Source organism: Poecilia mexicana, unplaced genomic scaffold (genome assembly GCF_051168715.1).
Source record: "Poecilia mexicana isolate PSO_F unplaced genomic scaffold, ASM5116871v1 scaffold_6, whole genome shotgun sequence".
Taxonomy (NCBI): Eukaryota; Metazoa; Chordata; class Actinopteri; order Cyprinodontiformes; family Poeciliidae; genus Poecilia; species Poecilia mexicana.
Window position 1 is genome coordinate 25,745,516 of NW_028263375.1, and position 16,670 is coordinate 25,762,185.

General features: G+C 42.8%; 1 protein-coding gene across 1 annotated transcript in view; it reads left to right on the plus strand.

Moving 5' to 3' along the window:
• kcnq1.2 (potassium voltage-gated channel, KQT-like subfamily, member 1.2) overlaps positions 1-16,670 on the plus strand; it is a 126,563-nt gene that overhangs the window by 30,124 nt on the left and 79,769 nt on the right. Inside the window, exons 8-14 of the mRNA XM_015003907.2 lie at positions 2,149-2,259; positions 2,388-2,483; positions 3,759-3,896; positions 6,920-7,085; positions 10,571-10,597; positions 14,073-14,126; positions 14,357-14,474. Coding sequence (XP_014859393.2) covers positions 2,149-2,259; positions 2,388-2,483; positions 3,759-3,896; positions 6,920-7,085; positions 10,571-10,597; positions 14,073-14,126; positions 14,357-14,474 — 710 coding nt within the window. The remainder of the gene's footprint in view (positions 1-2,148; positions 2,260-2,387; positions 2,484-3,758; positions 3,897-6,919; positions 7,086-10,570; positions 10,598-14,072; positions 14,127-14,356; positions 14,475-16,670) is intronic.

The window sequence follows — 16,670 nt, forward strand, 5'->3', positions numbered from 1 at the left end:
TGTGTGTGTGTGTGTGTGTGTGTGTGTGTGTGTGTGTGTGTGCGTGTGCGTGTGCGTGCGCACGCACGCGTTTGCTGAAATGACACTGTGCTGATGGGAACCTGCTAAGCTTTTCCACAGCGCATTCCTTCTCTTGGCATAATCTGGACGTTCGGATGTGCAGGTGCACCGCACAGCTGGAGGACGAGCCGATGCTATGATTCATATCCCAAACTCCTTACCCCTAAAGCCTCGCTCTCCTCCCACAGACCGTCTTTTTCTTTTTCCTTTTGCCTGTTGCTAATGGTTGGATAACGGGGCTCATTTCTGTTTACACTCCACGGCGTTATTAGATTTAGATCCATACGGCGGGCTACATTGCTGCTGATATCAGTGGTGGACAAAGTACTCAACTCTACTTGAGTGAAAGTGTTAACACTTGTCGTCAACTGGGTGATACAAAAAGTCTGTGCCACTTGTAAAACCTTCAGCACAAAAGCGCAATAAAAATATTTTCATTCTACTTTTCTTTCTTTTATTTAAAATGTCCCCACACCAGAAAAATGTCAAAAAAAAAAAGAGGAGAAACTCTTTTCTTCTGCCCACAAATAGCAACACAGGTAACAATAAGTAATGCCAACATACGTAGAACCACACAAAACACCAAACCAGTGCATCCATTTGACCACAGCAGCACTGGTTTCTCCGCTGCTGGAATCTGTCTGAATGAAAACGGGAACTCAACTGTGACTGGTTCCCCTTTTTGTGACAAGCATAGCAATATGATTTAAGAGAAGGAAATTTAAAAACACACATACACACACACAATGTGTCAGAACGACCAAAACAACCAATCAGTGTGTGGGGGACATCTATGGGATTGATTAAGTGATGAGCTCAAACTAACTACAAATATAAACCAGCTTTAAAAAAAAAATACCTGGACAAAAATGAACTGATTGGAAAATATGGGCAAAATTGGGCCTTGTGGATGTGAATAATGTGTGAATAACAGTAAGTGATCAGAGTGTGAGGCCTGAGAGTCATTTAGGATTTTAACTGGTGTGGAGACTGGAATGAATTTGATGAGAGGTGCAGCAACACATAAGATTTCTTTTTTAATCTTCTATCTGCTCCATTTTGAACAAATTGTGCAAAATTGCATGTCAGCTGGCATGACTATTTGTCTCATATGTATTTATGTTTTTCCTGTTGGAGGAATCGGATCCCCACTCTGAAACCATGGCAGCGGCTGTCAGCATCACATTATACCTCAATATTTACATTAAAGTCTGTACGCTGTAAGGCCCTGTACATAATTTAAAAACCAGCCCTCTGACGTGTGTGTGCGTGTGTGTGTGTGTGTGTGTGGCTTTGGAGCAGTTTTGGCCCCACACTCTACAATCTGAATGAAAGGACCTGTTTTGTGAATAGAGCATTCCACTCTTATGTCAGGAGGACATTGTTTAGTCATCGGATTTGTGGATGAGTGATTAAATCCCCCCGGAGCTCCGCCCAGCCCTAACATACACCAGCCCTCCTCTCCCGCCTCCCCTCTTTGTTTCTTTTACCCTCAAAGCTCTTTAAAGTATCTCACCTTACATCGGCCGCTTTGTGTCGGTGGCGCAGCGGTGGCTCGCCCGCCGATGCCCCACAGACACCCAGGCTAAGCCGAGCGCGCTCTGAATGTGTCAGAACTGGCTCGGCTTTCAGAGCGGGGCGCACATGCGAGCGCGAGAGCTATTTGTTTTCCCTCCTCAGCCCTGCAAATTCCTGCACTCAGTGAGGATTAGTGGATGGGAATCTCATTCCTACCCCCCCCCCCCGGAGAAGAAAGAAACCCAAATGCCTCCGCAATCGTTCAGACAGTTGTGGGGCAACTCGACAATGGCCGATGAACTTCTTTATTGTCCAAATCAAGTTTTAGGGTCTTTGAAAGACCGTTTTATAGCGTTTCCATTTAATTAAAATGAAAGGGGGTTTAATATAGCTGTTTTATTTGACATTAAAGTTTCATTTTAAACGAGACCTCTGTAGTAAACGTGTAATAATTCACCCAGCTTTCATTCTCATGAAAGCTTCATGAGTCGGATTGGGGTTTTTTGTTTTGGATAACCGTGGTTGATATGAGAAAATCTCAAATCATTGTTTATTTATTTTTTCCCTTAGGTGACCGTCACCACCATCGGATATGGAGACAAAATTCCTCAGACGTGGATAGGGAAGGCCATCGCCTCCTGTTTCAGCGTCTTTGCTATCTCGTTCTTCGCTCTCCCTGCTGTAAATACAATTTTATCTAGATCCATATGTGCAGTTTTGGATTTGGATGTGTTATGATGTACTTATAGCCTCTAAATTCAAAGCAAAATGTTTGAAGATTGAAGTTGTACTGTACTTTTCCCATTCAGGGGATTTTGGGTTCAGGATTTGCCCTCAAGGTCCAGCAGAAGCAGCGACAGAAGCACTTCAACAGGCAGATCCCTGCTGCAGCCTGCCTCATCCAGGTAGTCGCCATGGAAACCGGCATCGCTTTCTCCTTAAACAAGTGGAAGCGTTTCTATTTGACATGTATCCCTGGTAAAATTGACCAAAGTCATTTCTTACCAACAATTTTTCGGCAGTCAAATTAAATCCAAAGCTGAGACAAAAATGAAATTGATTCTTCTCGCCACAAAGTGGAAGATTCAAACAAGTTTGAAGGTGATAATAATAATAATAATAATAATAATAATAATAATGCATTTCAAAACACCCAAAGACACTTTATAACATTAAAAACACAAATTAAGCAGTAAGAAAAATGGCAATACCAACACAAAACCATGAATTAACTAAAACATTAAAGTGTGAAGGCTAACTTCAACGGATGAGTTTTGAGTTGAGGCGTATTGTGTTCAGTTAGACTTTTTCTTTTTACAATTTTATAATTTGCTATGCTCCTTTGTCTTCATTATGAGTAATTCTACTTCCTGTCAGCCAAATCAACCGAAACGCCCCCCACGCCCTCCAGGTCAGATCATACAGGCGAAAAGTGGAAGAGTTTTTCAAAATGCCGACTTCGAGATCCAACATGGCAGCTCCATGTTGGATCCTTGCCTCAACAATTGTATGCTGTGGTGAAAACATGTTTATTTTACAAGACACACCTGTAATAGTACATCAAAATCAATGCCCCGTGTAGCGACTGCAACTCTAAACTCAGCAAATTAAAAATGGTATGAGAAAACTACAGCTTAAATAATATAATAGGTGTGAACTATGGCTACTTGGGTTAACCCTAAACCCATTTTTCTTCTGCTTGACTACTACGCTCTGCTTTTTGCTTGTCTATCGCAGCATGTGTGTGAAAGGGGATGCTTTTATAAAGCGCTGTTCTCTATTTATGAACAGTGCTAAACCAGCATTAATATGTAAAGCATTGGTTTTCTTTCATAATATAAACAATGTCTACCTTTCTTATCTCACCCATGTTTTTTACCTGGTGGTTATTATCTCTTATACTGATCAAAGGGCTCCAATGGATATTATGGCATTTTAGCCAAATGACTCTAAAAGTGTGTCAGCAGATGCCTGAACAGATCGTAATCTGATTGGTACACAGTCACTAAGATTCACCTGCATAGCGCTGGCTGTAACTAGAAACCAGTGGCTGTTTTATATTGTGTCGCGCGCCGTATTTATTAGCGTCGGAGATGTGGCTGCACCAGAACGCCAAAGCGGGCTGTTTAGATTTGCGGCGTTCGTTCGATTTTTCCCTTTTTGTCGTCTGTGTGTTCCAGACACTCTGGAGGTGTTACGCTGCGGAGAAACCGAACGGCTGTGCTGCTACGTGGAAAATGTACGTCTTGACTCCAGAGGGTGTGGCCGCAGCGCAAGCAGACAACGGCAGTCCGAGCATCAAGAAGCTGAACCTGGCGGTAACTGCTTCCTCGCTTCAGTTCACCCGAACTGTTTGTTAAAATGCACGTTATGCATTTGGCCAGAGAGTTCCTCAGAAGCGAGCTGAATGACGTCAGACGCTGCCGGGTTGCGTTACCTCATATTGCATGTGTATTGTCCTTTTTGTGCCGTTCACCTTTTGCAACAATATTAGCTGTACTGTGCGGAGACCATAAAGCATAAAAAGGGCGAGCGAAGTTCCCACTAATACACACACACACACACGCTGAGGCACACAATGCCCAGAAAACACAAATACCCACACACACACAGCAGCTCCTCCTACCCCAAAAGGCTTGACTCCAGCAGGATGACTCGAGGCCTTTGTCTTCGCCGGACAAAAACCCAGTCAGTTGAGATGATGTCACCGCCGCCTTTCTCATGGGAGTAAACCTTTGTCAAGTAGTACAACGACAAAAAAATCTTTGTGTCGCGTTGGGCCCACACGTATTGGAGAGAATGAAGGCTGTTTCCGCTCTTTTCTGTTTCGGCATGTGACTTTCTCCTCTGTCTTTCCTCCCTTCTGCCTCTTCTCGGTCTTTCAAGATGCTTCCCCAGATTGTCCTGTAGCCGACTCGCTGTCTCTCTCCTCTCTCTTCTCTTCTATTGTTACTTTTATTGATCATGCTTTTCCTTCGCTCTCTTCCTCGTTCACAAGTTTTCACAAAGTGCGTCACTGTCGTCTTATCGTTTTGTTTTCTTGTGAACCGTTCGCCACTCTTTTGTAATTCCCATCAATGACTCAAGACGTCATTTGTCCGTTTAGGCGTAACTGCATGTAAATGCCCCAGTCTGGCCCAGTCAATCTAAATACGGAGCTACGTTGAAAGGTCACCTTCGTAATTTCGACTGTTTGCTCCGCGGATCTGCCTGGAGACGGCACGCTCACTGAGTCGCCTGGTACGCAGCTATGATTTCACTCCACTAAACAAGAGATTAAGCAGGCAACACTTATATCATCACAGCCTGAGTTCATGATTTGGTAAGACTGGGATGTGTAATGGAAGAAACGCTTTGTGTTAAATCATTGTCGCTGGCACGGCCTGGCCTTTTTACACCAGGGCGAGCGGCTGAATGGGTTCAGTTATTATTCTGAGAAAATTCTTGTCTAACACTTTCCCAAACACCTGCAAAAGATCCAAATCAAATGGACTGTGCTTTTTAGTGGGCTGGCTGTTGGACACCAGCGTTTACAGCAAACGGGGAAACGACAGCAGAACACCACTCCGGGAAAAAACCCCCACAAAAGTAGTAACGGCTCAGGCTGGTGGTGATGTAACACTATGGAAGACATTTCTTGGCACTTTTTGGGCTGCAGCAAACTGTCTGAGTGTTGCTGCAGATCACAGAGCATCCATCTTCTGATGGCCACTTCCACCAGGATGCATCTCCACGTCACAAAGCAGCATGGCAGTCAGTTCGCTGGTCTCGGTTGTCCTCAACAGGTACCACATCTCAGTCCATCACAAGCAGCTGCTGTACTCTCGTTCTCCCTTGATTTGGCAGTAGTGTGTGAAACGAGGAGAAAATGCGTGAAGTGAATAAAAACAGTGAAAACTCCAATAATGTTTGTTGAAGAAGTCAGATGTTCTGCATATTTGTAGAAAAAAAGAAAAACGCTGGGAGAAAGAAAGTTATCTGGTGTCACTGGCGAAATTGAAGAATCCTTCATATCACTATTGTGAATAAATAGGTGTGTTTTCTACGTGCTCATTTTATTAGTGTTTTTATTATCAGATTACTTTTAGCTTTAACTTGTAAAGAAAGTTCTTGCCTTTATCATTAACGGCTGCTATGCAACACACTACCTGCTCTTCATTTACAAATGTGCGCAAAACGTCGTCAATATTCTCCTGTCATGGAAAAAACACAATTTTGCAATTCCTGTGTTTCCATTAAGTGAGAAATGTTCACGCGAAGAGTCATTAAAAATCATGGCAGCGCCGGATGTAAAGAGTTACATGAAATATATCCATAATTCGACCAACAGAGGAGACGTAGGCGTCTTTCAGGGTTTTTGGGAAGTTGTAGCTTGCAATTTTACAGAAGAGCTGTGGATTCAACGCTTTCGAATCAACGCTATTACTTGAATAAAAGTATTTTGAGTTTCTTAAGGTTCTGTTAAAGTTTTCAAAGTGCAAAACTTTTGTCTGACACTCAGCTTTTCAATTTCTTAGTCTTTTTCTCTGTGCCAATTACGGCTTTACACCTGTACAGAGTATCCAAGGCAAACAGAATCATGTAGTAGGGCTTTCTAAGCAGTATTGTTCTACACATTATGACTTTTTTTGCTAAGTATACATCGGTACCTAATGAAGTTCTTGATTATCTATTAAAATATTTTGGGGGCAGTAGTAATTTGTGATTGAATGGTGTTGAGTTTTTCAGGACAAAAAGCTGAAAACTGAACAGATTCTCTAAGGGTGAAACCTTGAAGGGTGAGGCACAATTTGGTGACTAGAAACCCATCCAGCCATCCATCTGTCATGTTTTTCGGCTGTGGAAGGAAGCCGGAGTTTCCAGGGAGAATCCTGGAAACTCGCGGGTCCAGATCCACAGCTCAGGATCTGAACCCGCGACCTTCTTGCTGCGAGGCGACGGCGCTGCCAACCGTTCCAGAAACGTACAACTTCTACGTCTTTCTCCTCAGTCAACCTTTCGCAGCTGCTCTGGTGATCATTTTGAGTGAAAAACTACTTGACTTGAATTTTACGCTCCTTCGAACCAGAAATAGATTTCATATGAGAGTGTTAATGACCCATCTGTTGCTGCTCACAAGCGAGATCAGTTCAGCGTCTGCAATGACGTGGATGTCTCTTTAATAAGAGAAGAAAGCCGGGGAAAATCATTAAAACGTCAAACATGACCTCATCTTGGAGCTGCTGTTTTTTTTTTTTTTTACCGTTAACTCTCTTGGATTTATTACACTGCTGTGATAAATAGGCTATTTACAGTTTAATCATAACGACAGCTGTGACCTGATGTTTCCTCTTTCTGTCAGAAAAAGGGGACCAAGAGACGGCTGAAGTCCAAAGGAACCGGCTCTTTGGGTGTTGCCTCAGAGCGGGCCGTGTCGATCCCTCAGATCACCTATGACCACATTGACGACTCAGTGGAAAAGAAGGACGTCTCATTTTTCATCGAAGAGCCGAGGGGGACAGCTGAAGGTAATGCTCTACTGGAAAAAAAAATCATAAAAAGTCCTTAGTCTCTCATATCACTTTGCTGTACAGTTTGAGCTACAAACTCGTATCAAATGCTCATTTGTAACATGCTCTGACTGAGCTCCTTTCACTCTGGCAGCTGTTTCAAAGGAAGCCTGCTAACCTTTTTTTTCTTTTTTTTTTTTTTTTTAATTGCAATTCTTCCATCAGTCCAAGCGCTTGAACTTGCCAAGATTACGCATGAAAGCACCAAATCCCACTTTATTGCCGCTTGATTAAACCCAGTCCTTTTGGATCTCTTGACTAGAGATTTGTTTTTTAAACTTGACACCTCGAAATGATTCTCGGAGAGTGTTTTGAAACAGGAACTCATACGGCAGTGCTACTAGCTTTGCTGTTTAAACACGGGTGAAACAAAGCTTTGCTGGACGGATGCAGTGCCTTCCAGAGGTATTCTCTGTGCAACCCTCGACCTTTATGGCATTGTGTCACGTTACGGCTGCCAGCTTCCATCTATTTTGATGGGATTTTGTATCCAACGCAGAGTAGTGCGCAATGAAACAATGAAAAGGAAAATCTTACATGATTTTCAAAATCCACCCATCCATCCACTGACTTCCGCTTATCCAGAGTCGGGTCATGAGGGTGGCAGTATGGAGGCCCAGACTTCCCTCTCCCAAGACACTTGTTCCAGCTCCTCCGGGGGAATCCCGAGGCGTTCCCAGGCCAACCGACAGACATAGTCCCTCCAGCGTGTCCTGGGTCTTCCTCTGGGTCTCCTGTACCCAGGATGTACCCAGAACGCCTCACCAGGGAGGCGTCCAGGAGATGTCCTAACCAACCAGATGCCTGAGCCACCTCAACTGGCTTCTCTCGACATGGAGAAGCAGCGGCTCTACTCTTGAGTCCCCTCCCCGATGACCAATCCAGGGCCCAGACATCCTGCGGCAGAAGCTCATTTTGGGCGCCTGTATCTGCAATCTCATTCTTTTGGTCATTACACAAACCTTGTGACCACAGGAATGTAGATCAACCGATAAATCAAGAGCTTTGGTTTTGGTCTCGGTTCTCTCTTTACCATGACAGACCGGTACACCACCTGCATCGCTGCAGACACTGCAGCAATCTGCCTATCGATCTCCAGCATTTTGCCCTCATTTGTGAACCTTACAACGCTCAAACTTCTCCATTTGGCCTCTTATTCGGAGGCACTGATCCTCATCATCATCTGATCGCTCCAGTGAAAGCTGTAGATCACGACCTGATGAGGCCAACAGAACCAGATCATCAGCAGAGAGCAGCGATGAACTCCTGACCCACCTGCTGTGGGTCCAACATAGGAACATGACATCCTGAGATGCTGAGCAGACACCTCCCCCCCCCTGCTTCAGCGTTGACCTCTTTTAGTTTTTTTTTAATTTGTTTTGGTTTAATTTCTAATTAATAAAACTACAACCAGTGATTATGTCACACTTCTTAATTTGTCTGGAGGCATTGGAGCATCCATGGAAGAGTTTTTGTGCATACAGTTTTAAAGGGACACAGTAAAGAGGAGAAAATGTCTGGGTTAATAGTGACCTCCAAAAACGACTCTGGCTGCTGAAAAATGTCCTGTAACAAACCTCTGAGTCTTTCAGTGAACAGCTGTATGTGTGATAAGATTAAATTACACACAGGTGGACTATATTTACTAATTGGAGAACCTCCAAAAGCAATTGGTTGCACAGGAGTTTACTGAGGGATATCAGATTAAAGGGGGTTGGACACAAATCCGCACCAAACATTTTTGAACGTTTTTCCATCCACGACACGACCTTACACTTCTTTTTGTTAGTTCAAGTTTGTGATTACAAAGTTCAGTGGGTACTTCTGTAAGGCACATTTAGACATTAAACGACGTCATGCTACCTTAGCGGCCGTGGGGATCCACGATCTCAGCAAAAAAAATAAATACATTTGTTACGCTCTGAGGGGAATTTGGTGTTCAGAACGGCCTCATTGTGAATGGCGTGTTTTTATGGCACTTCAGAAACGCTTTGCTTTTGTGTTGTCAAACTTATTTTCTGAAAAACCTCGCGCACACCTATTCATTTAGAATGAATGGGTAGGTGTGTCCAACCTTTTCGCCGCTACTGTGTGTTTACGTCTTCAGTGGAGTCGGAACAAAAGCTTAGAAATGGAGTTGCTGGCGGTAAAAGAGTAACGATAACAGATTGAGTTGGTTTCTCACCACTGGAGAGTGAGGAAAGCAGACATGGAGAGCACTTTGAGCCTCTCTGTAGTTATTATGATGGGAGGAGCTGTTATGGGATGGCTCCTCATTTTCACGCAGTAAACAGAGACGCTGTCCTCCTCCGTTCAGAGCCAAGATGGCTACCAGGTGCCTCCCTTAAGCCACATGGAAACCATTACTGCTTCAGTGGTGATTAGAGGTCATAGTTACAAGCTCTTTACGGTTTCTGTCCCCCCCCCCGCCACCCCACTACCCTTCGCTGGCCAAAGACACTCTCATCAGGCTTAAATGGAGACTACTTTAAGATCCCAGCTTGTCAAAGTTACAAGTGGGAATTTCTTGTAATCCCGTTTACAGTTTACCAAGGCAGTCACATCAAAGCCGACATGTTTATGACAGCACACATGGCAAAGATTGATCAAAGAGTATTAAATCAACAGTTTGATCTGTGTGTGCCTAATTTCGGGATGATTTAAAATGTACATGCAGACAATGTTCGGCGGATGGCGGGGACTCGTCGGTGTGGGGAGGAGGTTTGGCTTCCTGTGTTAAAAGCCATCCCAAGCAAATTAACTGACCCAGATTCCAGGTTAATAAACTGAGTTTACGAGGTTTTCCTGTCAAAGCGCGCTGTCATAAAAAGAGCTGCAGTGACATAAACCTGACATAAAGGCAAACCATCACTATGGGAGCAGCTACCAACACCAGGAAGAGCTTAAGTTTTCCGCTTAATTGGGTGGATCTTGGAAAATGAGCAGACGGCGCGGTTGCATGGGAAAGAAGCAATGAAATTCAAGAGATGTCAAATCGCTTAGACAGCACAAAACATCCTGTCTTTATGTACGGGGCATTTCTCGTGTTCGTGTAACAAATAGTTCACAGGCATCAGTAAAGGAGCGAACGTGACAAATTGAGGGGACGACGCCAAAGTCTGCAGCCTGCAGTCTGTAATTATAAAGTACGAGTTGAAGAGCCTGGGCTTTGTGTCAATGAGTCAATGAGTCTCAAATAGTTTTGAAACATGGTACATGGAAACTAACATAATTTTTTTCAACAATTGTATACAAATTTAACTGAGTAGGAAGGCGACTGATCACTGACTTGTATTGATTTTCGTATATTCATTGTGTTTTTCTTATACTGGAAACTTTAAAAAGTCCTAAATATTCCATGTTAGTTAGCTTTTTTTTTTTTTTTAAAGATTGACCTTTTCTCATACCTTGTTATATCTTCCTTATATTTCCGTCTTTTGCAGGGATTACCAGGATGTTCAGGAAAACAGGTGAGTTCTGTCCGACCAAACGTTAAATGAGACATGTTTGCTACAAAGCCCAGTGCCTTGCAAAAGTATTTCTGCCCCTTTAGCTTCACTGTATTCTGCTAGAATTCATGTAAAAGATCGCCGAAACGATACGTAATCTTTACATTTCCTATTGCAAATTGTTTAGTCTCATAAATCCAGATGTTCTGTGAAGGCCTCAGAGGTTTGCTTGTGAATATTAGCAAACACACAACATTGTGAAGACGGAGGAAAACAGCAGACGGGTCAAGGATGATCGTCTGAAATGGAACAAGAACGACACAACTCTCTAAAAAGATCCTTAGCTGATAGGCCAGTGCAGTGATGCAGACATTAAAGTGTCTTTGTTTCTTTTATCTATCCCCATAAAAAAAACGGCAGATAAAAAAATAAAAATAAAAAGCAAGGAGAGCAACCAACCAATAGTTTTGCACAGTTCACTGTTTACATCTGCGCAAATTTGATGGAGACCTACCTTAAAATGCTTGCAGTTGCTTGCAATACCTTTTAATTTGTGAAAGAAAAAAAAAATCCTGTGGGGTCTGAATAGTTTTGCAAGGCGACCGCATGTTTTACGTGACTGCTTGCTTCAAGCTAATGCTCTAGGTAACCCGGCCTTCAGGTTCTTATTCATGTCTTCTCTCTGCTACTTCTTGTCATGTCAAAACAGATGTGCAACTTGTACAAGTGACGCAAAAGTATTTGTAATTGTTGGCCAAGGAGCCACTTCACTAAGTACTTCTATTTTCTATTAAAAACCCGTCTGTGTTAATCATTAGCCAGCCAGTCCCTTTAATGTGGCCCAGACTGTATTTCAATTAGACTTACTGGCTGGCTGAGCCTTTGTCCTCAACCGGACCAAACCAGAGCCAAACAGAGACACTCTCAAGCGCTGGTCCCAAGTTGACCCGGCCTGTTTTCTTTACTGGGTGCCCTGCCAAGAGAATGGCTGAGCGACGGGACTGGCGTGGCTAGATACGGACCGAGTCCTCGGGGGAAGCGGAGCACACACAGGCCAGAGAAAGGTAGAGAGGTGGGGAGCGAGGGGAGATGCAGAGTTGATAAGCTGCCATTGTGGAGCTGCGGTGGTTAGAAATGAACGGCTCATTGTCTGATTTTAGTTGTTCCACTTATCTGTCTGGCTCAGCCCAGCTCCCCCTGTCTGAGAGAATAACTCAACGCAGTGCAGTTTCTCTATCTCCTTATCGTTTTTCTTCTCCGTGTTTCTCTTTCGCTGGACGGTCAAATCAGCCCCTTATCAAATTCCATTCTGTCGTTTTTATACTCTGAAACAAATTCACAACCACATAAAACGGTCCCTCAAAGGCAGCTCTGGTTATATTTGGATATTCTACCTATTCTCTCTGCTTCCACTTCCGCTCTCATTGCCCGTCTCCACCTCCACATTTGACATTGTCGGGAAAAGCGGATGATGGAATACAAGTGGCTTTGAAAGGCCTTTACTTGAATTGGACTGGTCATTCAGTACTTGGACGCAGATTTGCTTCGCCATTCTTCATCACAATGGAGGCTTGGTGCTTTGGAGGAGAGACACGTCAAACTCTGCTGACAGTCTGGCTGCAGGTCAAGACCCGGCTACACATGTTGTTCTTTGCTGTTGTTTTTAGCCGCCCCAGTCAGCCAGCCAGCTGCAGTGCTGAAGTGGAGCTCTGCAGTTTCTCTCTCTCTCTCTCTCTCTCTCTGTCTCTCTCTCTCTCTCTGTCTCTGTCTCTCTCTCTCTCTGTCTCTCTCTCTCTCTCTCTCTCTCTGTCTCTCTCTCTCTGTGTCGGGTCCGGACTTCTCTGAATAAACCTGAACTTTTCACTTTTTGTCGCATCACAAACGTGAATATCTAATGTGATTCTTATCTTCTGTCCTGCACTAACGCACAGTGATTCATTGTGGAGGAGATGAAGGAAATGATTTGTGGTTTTTTGTTTTGTTTTTACAAATAAAAATCTGAAAAGTGTGGTGTGCATTTACATCCAGCCCTCCTTTACCCTAAAACACCTAAACGAATCTGTGAATATTTTAATCTCGGTATAAATCAAGCTGTTCTAAGGCCTCAAAAGTGTTTTTATAAAACATTGCCAAAAAAATGCTAACTCTGGAGGGCGGCTGCAGCTGCTGTTTTGTTGAGTGCTTCATAAAAGTGGCCTTAAAGGGCCAGTACCATGTAAAATTAAGTTTTTTTTTGTTTGTTTTGGTATTTTTAGCTTTACATCATGTTACAATGTTACTCCCTCATCAAAAACGTACCTGGAGTGTTGCTTTGATTCTTTCATGCACGTTTGAGAAATCCTTTAATCTCCCGTGGCAACCATTCAGCTGTGCAAAACGCCTGGGTGGACGTAGCTCCGCCTTCAAGGCGTAGCTCCTACTCTGAGTTGCAGGTCCAACCCACTCAGCTTCTACTCAGCCCTTCCCTGCGACTTTCCACTCAGGTCCTGCAGATTAGCTAGCAGCAATTAGCAAAGAGCTGGTGGAACTGTGGATCTGCTGAGCCCATTAAGGAGCTACTTCTCAATGAAATGATGAGGAAGATGAGGGTTAATAGAGGAGCCATGTCGATGACTTCCAGAAGGCGGAGTTTCAGAAGGAGCAAGAGTTCCTTAAAGAGACAGAGGCCCAATTTCAAGACGTCAAAGTACAATTTCTTTCAAGTCATGTTTGATATTTATGTGGCATTTTTTAACAACTGAAGCACTGTGTGCCTGGAAAACTCCTAACACTGCCCTTTTAATGAAATGATGACAAGATGCACTAGCTTTCTTTCACCAGTAGAAGAACTCTTGAACACATGGACACATTTGGAAAACGTTTTCTTGCGCCCTTCGGCCTGCATGCATAATTTCTTATGTTGTGGAAAATCATCACTCATCCTGAACTCACTGTCCACTGATGCAACTAGGTGGTGGCAGTGTCATGCTGTGTGGGGATGTTTTACTTCAGCAGAAACCAAACAGTTGATCCAAACATGTGATGACATTTAGGTAAATGCAGATAAATCCTGGAAGAAAACCTTTCTAGAGACTGCCAAAGACTTGACACTGTGGCCAGAATTGACCTTGACCCTAAACTTACAGCAACAATGATTGAATTGTTTAGATCGAAGAGTATTGATGTTTATTGAAGGCCGCGACATAAATCCAGTTGAGAGTGAAAAAACTTATTCACACTCTTCATCAAATCGGACTGAGCTTGTGCCGTTTCTCAAAGAAGAATGGACCAAAGTTTTAGGGGACAAACATGAAAAACATGTATTTCTAACTGCTCTTTCACAATTAAATATGGCTACGTGTTTGATCTGTCACAGGATCCCAGTAAAACACACTGAAGTCGGTGGTTGTAATGTGACAAAATGTGAAAAAGTCTTAAATTTGTGTGAATGCGTTTGAAAGTTTTGGGACCTATTTTCTAATGGACTTTTCTTCCTTTGTGTGTCCCTCACTTTTAGGCCCTCCTCACCACTCTTGGTCATCTTTCACTCTGAGCTGCCCTGCTTCCCCAGGTACCCTTCTGTTCATCTGCCTTTTTCCAGTTCTCTCATTTATGTTACAACTAACATCAGCTTACTTATCTTGGCTCCTTTTGATATTTCATTTATATTTATCGGAGCGCACAAGTCGTCTTTATCCAACACCTGGTCCACCCGGGCTAATGACGCTGTTTCAACCTTGTAAACACTTTCCTGGCTGCGATCCGACCGGTAACTTTATCTCATGTCTTTGTCCCTTCCAGTAAAGGGGAGTGGCAATAAAAGCACGTCCATAGACATCTCCCGCGCCAACAGCCTAACCGATGACCTAGATGACATGAGTGAGGATATTCCCTTGCCAGTGGTCACCAACAAGAACCAGTAAGCCTCCAAAAGTTCACCCCCTTCCCAAAGCATCACCCTCTGCTGACCTCCATTATCTGATTCATTTTAGTCTGATTCCCCTCCTGGTCGTAGTGCCTGGAGTTCCTTTGTCAGAGAGGAGAGCCACTTTAGCTGCTTTCTAAATGAAGCTGTTTTGTTGAAGTCTCTTGAGGGTTAAAGAGACTCTCGAGGGGCCATGGCCATATCAGGTACAGAGGGCTGTGAAGGGGATTATCCCTCCATTCTTGAGGGAAACGGTGAATGGGTTGTAGAACATGTTATGGTACAGATGGCTTGTCGTCACATGCCCTCACTGAACTCATTGTTGTTTGCTGTGTGAATGCAAGAATGAATGCTGATGCTCGCTCTCCCTCCCTCCCACTGACCTGGTCATTCAAATGGGTTTCAACCTCTGCGCAATTAGATTTGGTTTGCTTCCTGTGTCGTCGCACTGACTACTTTGGTGACTAAGTCTCAGTCATTCTTAATCATCCATCTTTTCAGAGGTTTTGACACCAGTACTTCAACATTGTGGACGGATGGATGGAAAGAAAATGTGACAAGAAATGCTCCGTTTTTCTTAAAGATCCATTAAAAAAATTGAAAATTATGCAGTGTATAGTGTCATATATTAGCAAAAAGCATGATTAGTGTGATTAGTCTGCACAGCTAGCATGACTGACAGTTGTGTGTATTCTCTGTAGACCCTCGCCTTGACGTAAGTCGCTTCCAGTCCATCAGACTTTTTGTTTATAACCAACCAAACCCTGATCAGTTGTTGGCAGACAGGAGACGTTCAATGGCAGATCTCTGGTTTTTGTGGTGTGTAGGAAAAGACAGAAACTGTCGTATGAAAATAGCGAAGGGACGACTGGACCAGGTCAAACACAAATCGGCAGATTTGTCACATTTGTAGTAGAGAAAAGTTGCATGCAGGTGTTTTTCATCCAAAATATTTTTGCATGCATTGCATGCATGTATTATTTCTCAAGAAATAATACAACGCTGCAGACCGAGCATACAAAAATTGAGCTTTTTTTTTCAAATATAAAGACAAATGTAAATGTTTAATTTATATATATATATATATATATATATATATATAAGTGTGATTTATAGACAACTGCTCTCTTTTTATCCAATGTTTGATAAATCTGACATTGGATAAAAAGAGAACTTGAAAAAGAGAACTGGACGCGTATAATATATTGTATTATAGTGTATCTAATTGTTAGGACAACTTTTAAACTTTTTTTGAACAGGTGTGAAATTCACTCTGAGACCTTTCCTGTCCCCTGATTTGGACTCTCATGGCAGTCTTTGTTTGCACAAGCTCTTTAAATATGTTAAGTTTTTAATTTTCTTTTTTAAATATTTGTTGAAACTGTCGCTGTGTTGACAGTATGGTATGAGACAGGTAACCTGAAAAAAATCAAGCTCTCCCAGTGCTCCCAGTTCCAACTAGAGATAACCAATCAGAGCCAGGGGGCGTGTCTTAGCGTCATCAATCACCCTCTGTGTGGTGCTGCTCGTCACCCCCCTCTCTTGCTCTGTGCTGCACTGTAGCTAGCAGAGCCTGCTGTGAATGCTGTTCTGAAATTTAAAAAATATTTAAACTTTAAATATTATTGTCATTAAAAGCAGCCAAAAACGATTAAGTGGCTTATTGTGCAACCTGAAACTAGTTTGGTTGAAGAAAGGAGAACAAATGCAGATAAAAAGAACTGTGGAAAATTAGAGACCTTGTGAAACATTTAAACTTTAAAGGAACAGACATTGAACTATGACACATTTCTGATTTGTGTTTTTTCAAATGTCTAAATTACTGTATTATTTTTAAAATTACAATTAATACATTTAAAAGTACTTGCATTAGTATAATTTTTGAAAAAAAGCTCACTTTTATTGTCTGTTGTATTTCTGATGCCATTTGTTCATCCTGGGGGCCATTTGTACTGCAACATAACTACAGGATAAACCTTTCGTTCAGCCATGTAACCACCACATCGGCAGAGAACCAATCAAATTGCGTTTTGTTACTGTTTGTGCTGATTTCTACATTGATGTTGGTTGGTTAGTATAATTTGCTCTAAAGCTCCAAACCCTCTGACGACCTTTTGAACCTACGTTCAAATGTGTGACTCATTCTTTATCACTCTCACTGCCTTGTAATTCACTAATCCTTCAGGACTA